Genomic DNA, 14,447 nt, shown 5'->3' on the forward strand with positions numbered 1-14,447 from the left:
GAGAGGGGCTCGGACGAGGCGTGGGCCCGGGTGTGTCCAGGGGTCCGGCCGGGGGCTACCCCAGAGCGCCGTGGCCTCCACAAGAAAGAAGGCACCGCGCTGTCCTGTGCAATACCCGTTTAATAAACAGATCATTATAACCGTAGGACAGCAGCGGCGCTCTCTCTCATTTCAATCATATTTGTTAACAAGTGAAAATCAAGAATGGAAAGTATATATGTTTAAATTATCATGTGTCATATAGATAACTGGCATTTTAGCCCTTTTCACCAAAGTCTTCTGCCAGTAATAATCCTGTCTGTTTCACGATTTACGTATCCACAATCATAACTGGGACTGAAGCAGAAGCTTTCAGCTAGCAAGTACGGCGGGAGACAATAGCAGCTGTGTAAACTTGTCTCACTGTGGAAGGTTGTTTTGATTAAAGAAGGCAAAAATTTGGGATATCAGATCTTGATCTGAGACATAAACCAAAAAGATGCACTCATAGAGCATTCTACCTCTCAAACTAGAGTTTTCCAGTGGAATTGCAATACAAGGCTTCTTGGTGGACTTGAGCAAACCTAAAAAGCCTTAAAAATCAACCCTGTTCTCTTTCAAGACTCCAACTAAAAGTCTGCTCAGCTCTAGTTTTCTTTTTCAGGCAAGTGCAACCAAATATATTCTGTAACAGTTTCCATTTCTCTTTTTTTACACTGCTTTGTACTTTGTTCTGCCTAAGCTTTGCTCTCATTTTCATTGTTTTAGAAATAAAGTTGACCAAGAACTGGAACAAGATGGCATCTGTGCTCCAAAATGTCAAAGCAACAGTGGCGTGGAGGAAACACCGGCTCCTAGCTGACCTCAATGAGGATGAGAGTCCTGTGCCTGACAAATTCAAGAGAAGGGCCTCTCTGAGTTCTCTCAATACCATTCGCATGTCTTTAAGGAAACGGGTACCATTAAAGCCAGTTGAGTTGAATTTTCATAAAACCCCAACTAGGGAAAGTCTGGAACCAAGGCAGAGGTGCCAAACTCTTCAGACTATTAAAAGAACAGCAACATATGCTTTTGGAACAGTGTCCCAGGTATTTTGTCTTTGCAATAGAACATAGATAGAGTTTAGTTTTTCTTCAACTCCAGTACTAAGATTTCTGAATTCTGTACTGAGTGCTCTATTCCAGAGAGTCCATTCCCACACACTTGCACACCTTAGTGTTTGTCTCATAGCTACTAACTTTTAAAATCCTTAAAATCTTTTCCTAAAGTATAGACAGGCAAATTATGGATCTGGCAGAACATGGAGGAAGGTGAAAACAGTTTATTTTGTTATAAGATCTTTTCTCCTCCTGTATTTAATCATATATGGCAGAACAGCCTTTACACAGAGGAAATTGGGTAGAAATTGCCATAATTTGCAAAGAATTGTTACTAAGAAATGTGCAGCACTTTGGATTTTTTTTTCTTTTATTTATTCTCCTGTACCCATACTATTTACTCGCATGCTCTTCATTATAGTTAATCTAAATTTAGACTGACAAAACCTGCTACAAGGTAGCAGGATAGCAGATTCAAGCTTGCACTTCCCTTTCTTTCAGACCTCGGATTTTTAAATGCATGCGTTCTGTGTTGTGGAGCCTGAATTTTTCCAGCATAAGAGCAGCAAGAGCCTTGTCCAATGCCTGCTCTGAAGTTCTTGACAAGTGCCAGGGGTTAGGGAAGCAAGAGACTCCCTATTCAAATGAGTACAGAAGTTGAGACTCATTCATGTTAGTTGAAACCTGATACGAGCATGGAAGCTAGTAATTCAGCCCCAATGTTCCTAGCCTTCCTGGTTCCAAACTCGTGGCTAATTGAGTTCATTTAGCCTAACATGTCTAATGCTTCTTTCAGAAAATACAGAAGTCTTGCCAAAGCCCAGTACGCTCAATGGTGACCTTTCCAGCTGAATCCATCAGCAGAAGCTGTGCAACCAGTTCTACCAAAAAAAGAACTGCTACACCTCAAACACCTTGCTGTAAGAGTGTTACTCCAGCAGTCAGTTCCAAAGGCTCTCCAAAGTCCAGCAAAAGGGCCTTGCTTGGGGCAACAAGGGGGTCAGAACATAGAGAACGGAGGGATTTCTCATCCTGGCTTGGTAAAAATGCTCTCTCTCTCCGAAGATCCAGAAGAGCAGCAGCACTGAAGAGCCCTTATTCATCTCCTGCTCCTTCCAGCAGAAAGATGTAAGTCACATTCTTTTGTAAACTTTTTTTTTAAATTTTTTTTAAATTTATTACATTGATTAGAGTATCTGATAAAGTGAAAGGCAAGATATCAAGTTTTCTGTCCTATTCCCTTGAAGCTGTGTGCTGCTTGAATAGTTAAGTAGTTCCAGCTCCCTGTATAGACAGGGACTGAGCTATGCATAAAGCTGAAACATAAAAAATAATTTTTTCTTAGAAACATACCTGGGTTTTTTGCTGGTGCCTTTTGGGTAAAGGAGAATGCTCAGTATCTTACTCTGATTTAATTGTAACTTTTCCAAAGCTGCTATTTGTATTCCAAAGATACCAGAAATACCTCTGCTTATGCTGAGTTCTTTATATAATGTAGAGGATTCCTGCCTCAAAGAACAAACACAAATTAGATCAAGGGTTGGGAGCTAGGGAAATACTTAATAATGTGCACACAGGTTTTTCTTTTGGTCGAAGTCACAGAAAAGGTTAAAGCTAGAAGCTGAATCCAAGCCTTGTGAACCTGAATCCTATGTCTCAGTTGGAAGACAGCTGTTTGGGGGATGAATGGAGACGTGAAGCAGTTGGCCAATGGAATTAAGAGTATAATTTCCACAGCCCTAAACTTCTCTGGGTATAGTCTAGAGATAACAAGAGTGGTACTTCAGGGATGAAGGCTTGAGTACTGTCACCTAGTCAGCCTGTCCTGTTTGATCTATAGCAATGACCATTCTGTTTGCAGAGAGTTTGACCGTGAGCTGGAACTGGTCTCCTCAGGGATTTGCCAGTTGAAGCGTATCTCCCAAGCATTTGATGATGCCATTGTGAAAGAGGAGAGGTAAATACTGCTAAGTGTCCCTCAACTTTACCTGCCACCTGAACACAGCCAATTGCAGGCCAAGTAGTCCCTGTAACTCAGGATTAGGAATAGTTGCAGAACTTTTTCAAGTGTAATGTAGTATATCCGTTTTTTCTTAAAGATACCTGGGAAGTTTAAATCTGCAGTTGGATTTGCAGCTTCTAAAACCTGCCAAATGCTCTACTTGTCTTCAGTTTCCTTGTTGTGGAAGTCAGATTTTTATCAGAAGGAGCCTACCTTTGACCCTGTGTGAGAACAATACCTCCCTGACTCTTGTCTAAAAGAGGTGCCAATCCAGACTGGGGGAGGAGCTGGGAAAATTCCAGTATACTGGCACAGTCCCTGATGTCTGCACATCCATTTAAAAAACCCTTTTATTAGGTAGCATTATGTTAACAAACAGTCCATGGTACCCAAATGAAGAAGCCTCTTATAAAACACCTTGGTTAATCCACAAGGTGGTAGGCTGCTGTATTTGTGAAGGTTATGTCATTCTGAATTCAACATATTAAGAAAATAAAAATTAAAGGTCAGAAATCTTGTCATAGGGTGATTCCCTAAACTTCTTCCTCTCTTAGACCGTGTAAAGTATTCAATAACTAAATGTCAAGCACCTCAAATTCTCTAAAGAGAGTTTAGCATCAAGTACTTTACCTACAAAGAGGTAAGGGTTTAACATCCCAGATAATTGCAAAAATTTGTACCAATGGGACCATGTCTAGATAACTATAGGTTAAAACTTGTATCAAGTTAATTTTATCATAGCCACTGAAAGTTCACTAAATCTCACTCCTAATATTCTCCCATCTGCTAGTGATGTGACAGTTTCTCTCATTCGTAACTGAAGATAGTAGCAACCAGGTAAAGTAGTTGTTCACTTACCTCGGCTATGCCTGCATGCATCTGTGGGGAGAAAACCTGCTGTTTATAGAGAGAAAGGCTTATTACCTCATGCTTCTTTAAGGCAGTATTATGTAGAACCACAGCGTTCTTCCTTCATATGCACTGTGGCCATCTCTGCTACAGCAGATCATTGCGCAGTTGTAAAACTTCACCTCTAAATTGTGGATTAGTGAGTCCTTATGGGTTCACAATGAACCTCCTATGCAAACATCAGCTTTTCTCACTCCACACCAAAAATGACTAGTACTAATCTTTTTGTCACTCAGGATCAGTTCTGACTGGTTACTAATGATCACAAAGCATGAGAGCACCAACTGTTATCCTGAGCTGTCTGATTTTACAGCCTTTCTTTTCCATCCCTCAAATTTTCATAGCAGTTTAGTCTATGCTGTCAGAATTAACAGCAGCTCATAATTGTATTGGTGGCATTTTTAAACACAGCAATTGTACCCAAGTGGACGTGACATAAATATTTTCACCCATTATGTTGGAATTGTTCTTTTTGTTAGAGGGAAAGGTACATCCTGAATACTATGTCCCATTTTAGCAACGAAGACAGGTACAAGACACTTCGTTGAACTTTTCAAGAAAAATGAGAGCAGTTTCAAATGCCGGACTGACGGTTTCAACACTGCTTCCACAATTTGGTCCAGTACTCCTGCATGTGTAGATGCATACACTGTGTTCTGTTACTGCCTAGTTGCCTACTGGAATAATTGTGAAATGAACTTTTTTGGAGGTGCCTTTAGTCTTGTATGAGACGTTCTCTTCTGGTATCCAACTGCCATGAGTTTTAATGTTAGTGCTTCGTTTTCATTTTTTTCATGATGAAGCAAGTCTTGATCTCAAATGATTGTTTTCAATTCAAAGTATTGTTCTAATGTTTTGCATTTTAATGAATTAGATTATATCACAAGAAATACTCCTGTTGCTAGTTAAAGTATCACAGTACTTCATTTGTGTACTTGCGATTTACGTTCACTGAAGATAACAAAATATTTTCTTGCTAGTGGTTAGAACACTTACACAGTGAAAGTGTACCAGACCTCTTCCTTTCTCCCATCTGTTTTCCAGCAATTTGTGGGATAACCAGTTGATTAACTCTACTAACTTCATGCTGCTAATGGTAGTCCTGTTGTTCTTCTGCAGGCAACAAGCAATATCAAACTACTACTATCTAATGGCACGAAACTCACAGTCTGTATATTGATCCTTGAAACCATCTCAAGCTATCAGAAGGCAAGCAAAGAAACTTCATCAAGCACTTGGTACCTAGACAGAGATGGCTGTAACTATTTTTTCATGTTTCCAAGTTTATGAGCACATATAAGGGAGAGGTCTGAATAGCACCTAAAAGGCCGCACTGTATACACTTAATTGAGCTGTTACACTTTTTTTTTTTTATGAAACAGCTCAGGACTTTCCTTGCTTTCTCTTTTCAAGTAAAGAGAGAATCAAAATAGTACCAACCACAGTGTATTATCCCTGCTGAGATGAGGGAACCGTATTGAAACCGTATTTCATGAGGCAGTAAGTACTTAGAAAATGATGCTGAACTGGCCAGTAAGAATGGCCAAAGCAAGGGCTTATGACAGACTTCTGAAGGGTAATCCTATGTAAGAGTAGTACTTAAATTGGTATCCAGCAGCCATGAGATTTAGCACAAATACTTTCCATGTGAAAAAGATTGGTCTATTATTTTGAAAGCCTAACTTGTTGGGGTTTTTTTTGTTACTAGCAAACTAAAGTTATTAATCATGTTAGCTGGAAGTTAATAAAACAGTAGTGGCTTCTTTGAGTTCTAAGCAAAACTGCCATTTCAAAGCAGCAGGATTCTGTGGAGTCACTCATGCCACAAGAACAGAGCCATTTTAGGACTCTTACTTTATGGCCTTAAGGATTAGCCATCTAATCCTATTTTAGGTAGTTTGGCTCCAGACAAATCAGACCAACTTTGTAATTTCTTAGTGATGCTTTAGATAGCATCTTGGCAGTTGATTTAAACATTGCTTTTGTGCTGCATCTGTCTTCTAGTTATATACAGAAATTTGTTACTACAATTAATGTAACATCTTGTAACTACTCTTATTACTTAATATCACAGTGGAAGTATTTTGATTATGTATACTTAGCATTTGATACCTGTATTTTGCTTCTAATTACTTTAAAAGAATTAACATTCATTTGACAAGCCTTTTTTGGTCTGTCATTCAGTATAACAAAGTTTAATCTTTCACATGAAACTAAAGATTTGTCAAGTTTTTAGAATTCAACAGCAGGGCTGTTTTCCATGGCAAGCTTTGTGCAGGCTTCTCCAATTATGTTCACTCTAAAAGGAACTTTCAAACAAAAGACTTGATTTGGGAAACTTTGCTCTACTTGGTAATTTTTAAAATGTGCATGTGACCTAGTAGTTCCAGTGTTACTAAAATTTTAATGGTATCAGGTATAAATATGAAAAGCATTCAATTATGATTTCTGTATAAGTATTGATTCTTAAACTTGCTCTAAATTTTTCTTTTTTTCTTGTCAAATGAACCCATTTTAAAACATTTGAACAGTTAATGAGGCCTGGAAATATGAAAGCAACCCTTCCAGCCTGAAGACTTCTAGAATTTCAGATGACTGAGAATTTTAGCTTGTGTTATTTCTTGATCTAGTGTTTGTGTGTGTTTTGTGGGTTTTTTAACAACTCTTCTACATGGAAGTATAAGTATAGTATCTCTAAGCTGTCCTTTGTATGTCCTGAAACTACTTCTATAAAGCTTTCACAACTACGTTGTCTCATTAGTGAAACGCCTTTTCCTATGACTTTTGAAAAGGAAGGAGGGTTGGAGGTTTTTGAAAAGTTGACCTCCAATCTAAGTATTATTTCAGACAGATCAACCAGCTTCTATTTATAATGTTTCCACCAGCTACTCGGACATGTACAATCATGATCCAGTATTTCTCAAATGACTGGTAAGAAAAATCAGTGACACTGTTTAAAGGCAAGAAGGTTTTATTTAAGTGGCTAATCTGTTTTAAGATTTTAAAAACCAGCTCACATCAAAATCTATAGCAGCTGTAGAAACCTTACTCCTTATTTCATATTAAGAAATTCATTATTGTACATTTTTGAATCTTTACAAGGCAGCCATAAGAAATATAAACATTTGTCACCAGATAGAACCTTCTCACTGACAATATTTAAAAATATGCACTTAATAAAACTATAGACTGAAAGAACACCTACAATTTCAAGTTTCCTTGAGTGAATTCGGTTGTAAGGGGACTGCCCCTTTTCACCCCAACATATAGAAAAACAAGTTATGCATAAGACTTGGGGTTCTGTGAGAGGACTGCCATTCTGGGCTGTATACCAGTCATCCAGGTATAACACTACCTTTCAAACTTGCTATCTGTAAATCATGTTTCAGTGTTGCAATCTCTAATATACCATCTCCCACCATGTCACAGTAAACCTGCCTCTGTCTTTTCCCCCTCCTATGTTCTATACATCCATACAAATGACAAATGAACTGTGAAATTTATCACCCCCAACCCCCCAAAATTCCATTCAGTTTCAAGGATAGCTTATTGAAATTAATACAAGTAGTGGGTAAACTGTAATAATCTCTGTTTGGGCTTGACCTAAAATGAGTGAAAGAGCCAACACATGACTTCAATTCCAGTGTCCATGCACATGATTCTAGCTGTTCCAGGCCTTATTTCTGAAAAACAGGTATTTTCATCCAGAAAAATGTGTTATTACTTCCATTTTTATGGGGGTTCTGAATTTAGGCTTTATCTATAGGAACATATGGTTACCTTGAGTGACTAAACATAATGGAAGTCTTAATTACCTTCACAAACCCACAATTTCTGCTTAAGCTTTGAACACAGACCATGAGGAACCACTGCTCTTAGAGAGGCTGAGAAGGTAGGCTGGAAGGTTTTGTGTGTATAGATAGGAACTCTATCCTGTACCAGCTCCAGATGAGGATGAAAGTGCCACTTTCTCCCCTGCATGCCTGACATGAACAATTCAATGCAGAAATCTTGAGTTCAGATGCCACAAGTCAATCTCTAATCAGAAAAATCATGAAATTGTGGTGCACAATCCTCATCTCTCCATTATCAAGCCAATGAGTTTACTAAAAAGATACCCATGCTCCAATCAGCTAGTCCTATGATGATGTACTCACCTTTCTGCAGCCTAGATGGCAACAGGGAAAAAAAACTGAGGAAAATCCTATTTGCTCAGTAACAACTGTTGGACCTACAAATTTTAAAACATAAAATACCTACTGGTTTCAGGTATTGTTTTAAATGCTTATTAAAAAAGCTTTTAGCAAGTTTAAAACAGAAATGGTATAGAAAGAAGAGAAAAAGTTTTCCCTTTCTAAATTTATTCCATAAATTATACTATAGATTCCATGATGATACTATAGATCTAAGTATTGAGGATTTGTTAAATACACGCATTAGTAGTGTCCTGGCTAAAGAAAGACTGCAATGTTCACTACTAATGGTAAACAAAGGCTATTTTGCAGAATACTGGGGCTTCTGAAAAAAATGTCTTTGTCCTGCATAAACCAGGGTGTGTAATTTTTTTCCCTCTAGTTTACTGATAATTCCACTTCTACATAACCAGTGAAAGTTTTAGCTGTTGGGAAGTGACTTCCCTAGGTACTAGAGGAAAAGTGATGTAATCTGTATAAATTAAGACTAGTTTAATGTAAACAAATAAAAATGACAGCTCTCATGAACCCCAATGAATAAGAATTACCAGCACTTTGTCATTTTTACACCTAACAGAATTTTATGCTGAATAGATACAAACCATGCCACAAAACTAAACAGGAATACTTTGGTCAAGCAAAAATCTATACCAAGAGCACTAGTGTACGCAAACAAAAATGTTATTCAAAAGATGCAGATTTGGATTAACATCACTATTCAATTCTGCAATCTATACAATGATATCGTGTTCCAAACCTACCTAGCTAGACAACAAAATTGAACAGACAGCCACTGTTGCTGTGTTTGAATTGGTTTTGTTCTTTTTTTTTTAATGTGTATTGGTTACAAATTTGCTGTGAAAGCAGAACCAAAACTAGTGTCTTCCAGCAGCTATACACACATACACACAGACAAAACCAAAACACCACAGTTGTGAAGGTGTGTTTTCACAATATCTCAAATAACTCTACCACTGCTATTAATCACAGCCATTTTTTACAGTAATTTAAAATGGATCCATATCAACAGGACAAAGAAGTAAATGCTTCCAACTGTGGCATACTTGTACTGTACCCTTAGCACCCACTGGATTAACAATTTTGCATTTTACAATTTCATTTATGCTTCCTCCATTCAGCACACTAAAAGAATGTGCTTTTCTGTTACACACTGGAGGCACTAAACAAAAGATGGTGCTGAAACAACTGATGAATGTAATGTATGGTCTGTGGGCACACCCATCTGACTTCACTGTCCCTTTCCCTTCTGTGTATGCTAAAACACTTTCATAGTCTGTGTAGTTTAAGTAAGTGCTGACTGCACAGAAACTGCAGCAACAAGGACTTGCAATCAAGAATAAGATGACTGCAGGATCAAAGTTACCCTCAGCGAATGGCTTCCATGGGGACTGATCTTCCATGAAAACACAAGCAGAACTGAAATCCAATTGCAAGCTGAATGCCTGTGAATGACTGGATGCAGTTCCATGTGGACAAAGTGTGTAACTAAGAAGCCTGTGTCACTATTTTGCCAAAGTGCACAGCTGGTGTGTGGGATCACAAGATAAACCATTCTAGCCATGAGCTATCAGCAATGCTGGAATTATGCAAATGCCATATAAGCTCTCATACACTGTATGAAAAAATTAGGGAGGGTATTTTCAGCTTGATTTTAAGACCATGTGTAGAAACTGAAATTGTTACCACGCTAAATCATATACACACATGCACGCACACGCACTTGTTTTACTGCTATTAGCTCCTAATATTCTTAAGGGAAGCCAGCACAGTGACTACTGTAAAGGTGACCCAGCTATTAACAGAAATACACAAAATCGGAGTCTTGATGACATGGAACCCTGTAAAATGACATTATGTCTCCAAGAGTAAAAGACAGCCCTTTATAACCTAGGAGATTTTTCTAACCTTGTACTTAGACACTATTTCCTTCAATACAGTCACAGAATTACACAAAGATCCCTCTTTTGAAAGGAAGTAGACCTTTCCACTACAGCAACTGAAAACAAAAAAATAGGTTTTCAAGTCTCTTGGGTGATAGAGGTAGATGGCTAAAACAACAGTAGCTTTGAACAGGAATAGTGATTACAGTCAGGAGACGTGCTAAACAACATCCAATGACTAAAAAGAACTTTTTGATCAGTCAATATTTTAGACCCCTCATCAAACTTAACATTTTCTATTAAGTTCCTCTCACAAGCCTTGTATTCCCATGCCTATTTAAAACTAACAAGCAGGAGTGTGCTAACAGTAAATTCACTAGAAGGAGATGGAGGCTAGTGCACCTGTGCAACCTCTTCATGGTGCAAAGCAGAGAAGAAATGGAATATGTGACTAGAATTAATATGTGCAGGGGGCTGAGACAGAACATGGAATAATTCCTCCAACTTCATGGGTTCAAGAACTATGAAACTACTGGGAAAGCATTTGTAAATGTTAAGAGTGTTTCAATCTAGTTTGCAAGCTATCTTTCATTTAGCTTTTGTAGCAACAGAGCACAAAACCCTAGCCCCTTCTAACGTATTTACCTGCTCCCAAAGAGTGTTTGCTACCAAACATTTTACATCTTTCCATAATCTTCAGCAGAGATTACCCCTTCCCTTAAAGGAAGCAATAGGAAAAAAACCAAACCAAAACAAAACAACCAACTACTGATGTGCCAGAGATATTTCAGGAAGTTTGAAATAGATAACTGACAATCTTGCCAAGTAATGTCTGAAAATATAAATCAAACATCTCCGCTTATAACCTATTTTGCTGCCTCTTAAGGCAAAAGCTACTCTCTTACGCCATTCCAAAAGTCCACTGAAACTTCATGGTTAACAGAAAGTACAGACTTATTTTACTTCTGCACTGTCTTAATAGTTTTCCATTGCATTTATTGTTCTACATGTTAACTTTCAAAATCATTAACCGACTTCGTGAGAGACTCTGTCCGGTCTAGCAAAACCTGAAAGGGGGATGGAGAGGCATCACACCCTCTCTACCCCAATTCCCTGAAATAAAAAACAAACAACCAACTTGAAAAAGGAATGTTCTTTTGACTTCAAGCTTTCTCAGTGTCAATAGTATGTTTTTAACTCTAAAAAAAAGGGGGTTTTATGTGCACTTGTGACTTCATTGTAGGTTTTAAAACATGCATCAGTTCAGTCATTAAAATTCTCTTGATGAATTTCCATGGAAGTATCTGCGTGAAGAATCTGCAAACTGCTACTATGTTAAAGTAACTATAACGCTCTAGAAATATTACTACTTAGGGAAAACATCACACATTTTACTTCTAGTAAGTCCATTGACAGATCAGAGAGAAATTTAAATCAGCAGAGAAATGTCTATGTGGCACCTGTATTTTTGCATGTCCACTCTTTGAAGTTCAAATGCTATAATTCTGAATGCTACAGATTGTCTTAATGCAGAAGTTGCTGTGAAGCATGAGAAGGTAAACAATTTATCAATTTACTTAATTAGTTTTTTTTCCCTCCAGTGTAAATATTCTAGTTCGAATAATTAAAAAGCAATTGCTCTGAAGTTTGCAGATCCCTTAGTAAAATGGTTCCTTTTAGCTTGCCCTCTTAGGATCTGACTCTCGGACTGAGATCATCAGAGCCATCTTCTTTGGAGTAGTCCACACATTTTTGCACAGTCATCGAGTTCCACAAACAATGTGATCTTTGTACAGTTGCACACTACTTTGGTTACAACAACACTAACTGTGTTCAAATTGTGGCTGACATATTTTTAACATGAAGTTTTTATGTTTGGTTCACAAGTGAAGTTCTCGCATATATTTGTCCAGCGCCTCACACAAATGAGAGTGCCCATGTTGGAGTCTGTTGACCAACACTGTAGGCTGAAAGGAAACCTTGGGTTTAAGGCACCCAGAAAGCATCTTGTTGTAGAAGTCCTAACCACCTGTTATTGTAGCTTCCCCGGCTGCTTCCCTTTTATCACTTTTATTGAAAAGTGAAGTGGAAACAGACACGACTACTTAATGTTTAAAGTGTAAACCTCCTCTATAACCTACAGGACCTACCCTTGATGCTGGTTTGGGTGCAGCTAATTAGCTGATACCACAATCCTTCTGAGTAAAATCAGTATCTTTTCCTCTTACTGCACATATTATATTTGTTCCCAAAAATAACCTGTTGCTATGATGATAAACTTTTGACAGTCAGTTTTAGATTGTTTTAAACTTCCCCAATAAACATGATAAGAGGAAGAGACTAAGTGCCCCAGTTGGTGTAAGAAGGCAGATTTCAGAACAGGGAAGACTCCAAGGTACAAATTCCTGTCCATTTCTCTTAATTTGGAGCTGCCTAAATACTACCTTTCAGGCATGCCCACAAGTTTTATGGGGTGCATCCAAAATCTACAGTCCCAATCCTCCTAGGGAATAGATTCAAATTTGTGAACTCCACCTCGAACCCAAGCAATAGAAGGAAAATGCCTTTCGTGATCTTTGTCTGATTCAGGCTGGCTCTGAGCACGCTCTGGCTTGGGGTTTAAGGAAGGTGGGTCAGGTTGCTGCACAGACATAGTCCTGCGGAGGTGGTTTCTCTTGCGCAAAAACTCAGGCTGCGAGTGGAGGCCAAAGCTGCCTTTTCTCAAGATCATCCGAGAGTTGTTCTTTTTGGGTCGTGAATGGAGACTGAACTCCAGCGAGGCCAAGTGGGCTGCATAACCTTCACTGAGGAACTGAAATAGGAAGAAAAGAAGGGAATGACAAATTACTGCTGCCTTGACCAATAAGTGCTATGAGGTATTAAGTTTTGATCACTGGCATCCCAGTTAGACATCTACAAAATTACTAATACTCCTCTCCCCTCAATTTTTTTTTCAAGTGACCCATTTCATTTTGTCATTCAGAAATATGCAATGCATGCACTTGTAGATACAACCTGCAACCACTTGCTTCTCTTTACTATTCACCCTTCCAGAAAATGCCTCATTTGTAACCCCAACTGCCTTTCTTTGAAATACCATTGCTGCTTTGTGTATTTGTGAGTTTGCACATGCATTCACTTGCATGCATTGCCTTGTCTTCCCTAGGACTTCCTGACTGAATAGCAAGAGTTACTTACTTGGCACTGTGCCTGGTATTTCTTTGTGGATCGTCCAACTATGTAGATCTGGGATGGCGACAGAGCCAGGACACTGTACACAGAAATATCCTTCATGGAACCGTATGCGGCACAGATTTTGATGTGGCACTGAAACAAACATTACTTCCAAAGTGAACACTATGCAGCTACAAGGCTAGTGCTTGATTTACAGTAAAGCAGCATATGAGTTCCCTGTTAACAATTTCAATTTGCAAACCACAGAAAGCTAAATCAATCTGCCTGCATGTGAGCAAGAACTACAGCTATGTGCAGAGGAAAGGACAAACAGTTCATTTACTGATTTGTCATGATTGGAGGTCCCTTTGGATGTTTTATCAGCTTTCCTTACTCTTTCAAAAGTGAGAAAAGAATGAGGAGTGGCAAAAAGACTTTGTGATGTTCAGTAAGAGTTACTGTTCAGAAAGAAGGGAATTGCATTCCCTGAAAAGAGGTTTTAAGGCTACAAATAGGTTTCTAGTACCTCTTGCATGAGATTCCGGAGAAAAATGGTCTTTTGTCGCAGTGGGTCATGAACGAGTCCATCTGAGAAGAAGATCATCCCTTGTGGGAAATTGTGTTGTGACAACCAGGAAACTACACGCTGTTTCTGCATATCTGGACGGCCAGTGATATAGATAATCAGATATCCCAGGTCCTGCCAATGTCTGTCAGAAGAAGCAGTTAAATTATATAAGTGCAGAAAGAGCAACAATGCTCACAGGTCAGGTCAGCATCTTTTCTCAGACCAGTTAGAAGTCATATGAAATCCTTCAACATGTGGAAAGCAGCATGCCTAAGTCTCTGCTCCAATCCAGAAACTAAGTAATAATGTCTACACCTTGGGGGAGATGGAGGAAAGCAAGAGACATTCTTATACAAAATATTATCTAAAATATGAGAGCCATTCAAAAATATACTTAGAATAAACCTTGCAACACATCAGGTACTGCTACTTTTGAAATCTTTAATGAGATTTCCTGCCATTTCAGCTGTAAGGAATGGAAACCCTTGAAAACTGACAATTTACATTCTCATGCAAGTTCCAAAATGAGAACTGCCTTTTCCCATCTAGTGGAACATTAACAGACCTGCAAGAATGAATTAAAAGGCCTTTTCATTTTTCCTCCAAAAAACATTCTTGCATTCA

The 14,447-nt window shown here is 38.5% G+C and overlaps 2 protein-coding genes across 7 annotated transcripts in view; one reads left to right on the forward strand and one right to left on the reverse strand.

Annotated features, from left to right (window-relative positions):
• Nucleotides 1–72: 72 nt before the first annotated feature.
• Nucleotides 73–8,708, forward strand: PIMREG (PICALM interacting mitotic regulator). Of its 4 annotated transcripts, XM_031059853.1 has the most exons (6): nt 87–643; nt 748–1,067; nt 1,873–2,204; nt 2,938–3,033; nt 3,869–3,915; nt 5,107–8,708. In XM_031059853.1, exons 2-5 carry the CDS (start codon nt 777–779, stop codon nt 3,897–3,899), a joined length of 750 nt encoding a protein of 249 aa, XP_030915713.1. In that variant the 5' UTR covers nt 87–643; nt 748–776; the 3' UTR covers nt 3,900–3,915; nt 5,107–8,708. The 4 variants fall into 4 exon arrangements, with proteins under 4 accessions (XP_030915714.1, XP_030915715.1, XP_005424424.2 ...); XM_031059854.1 differs by lacking the exon at nt 3,869–3,915 and having other exon boundaries at nt 73–643; nt 748–950; nt 5,107–6,734; XM_031059855.1 differs by lacking the exon at nt 3,869–3,915 and having other exon boundaries at nt 73–643; nt 748–935; nt 5,107–6,734.
• Nucleotides 6,618–14,447, reverse strand: part of PITPNM3 (PITPNM family member 3) — a 37,295-nt gene continuing 29,465 nt past the window's right edge. For 2 of the 3 annotated variants that reach the window (XM_031059851.1, XM_031059852.1), the window contains 4 exons: nt 13,782–13,965; nt 13,280–13,408; nt 12,597–12,893; nt 6,618–12,419 (listed from right to left, as the gene is read on the reverse strand). In XM_031059851.1, the coding sequence (XP_030915711.1) occupies nt 12,318–12,419; nt 12,597–12,893; nt 13,280–13,408; nt 13,782–13,965 (712 nt within the window). In that variant the 3' untranslated portion in view covers nt 6,618–12,317. Of the gene's footprint in view, nt 12,894–13,279; nt 13,409–13,781; nt 13,966–14,447 lie in introns of all 3 variants that reach the window. The other variant, XM_014308398.2, reaches the window with a different exon arrangement.

This window comes from Geospiza fortis, unplaced genomic scaffold (genome assembly GCF_000277835.1).
Source record: "Geospiza fortis unplaced genomic scaffold, GeoFor_1.0 scaffold538, whole genome shotgun sequence".
NCBI classification, from domain to species: Eukaryota; Metazoa; Chordata; class Aves; order Passeriformes; family Thraupidae; genus Geospiza; species Geospiza fortis.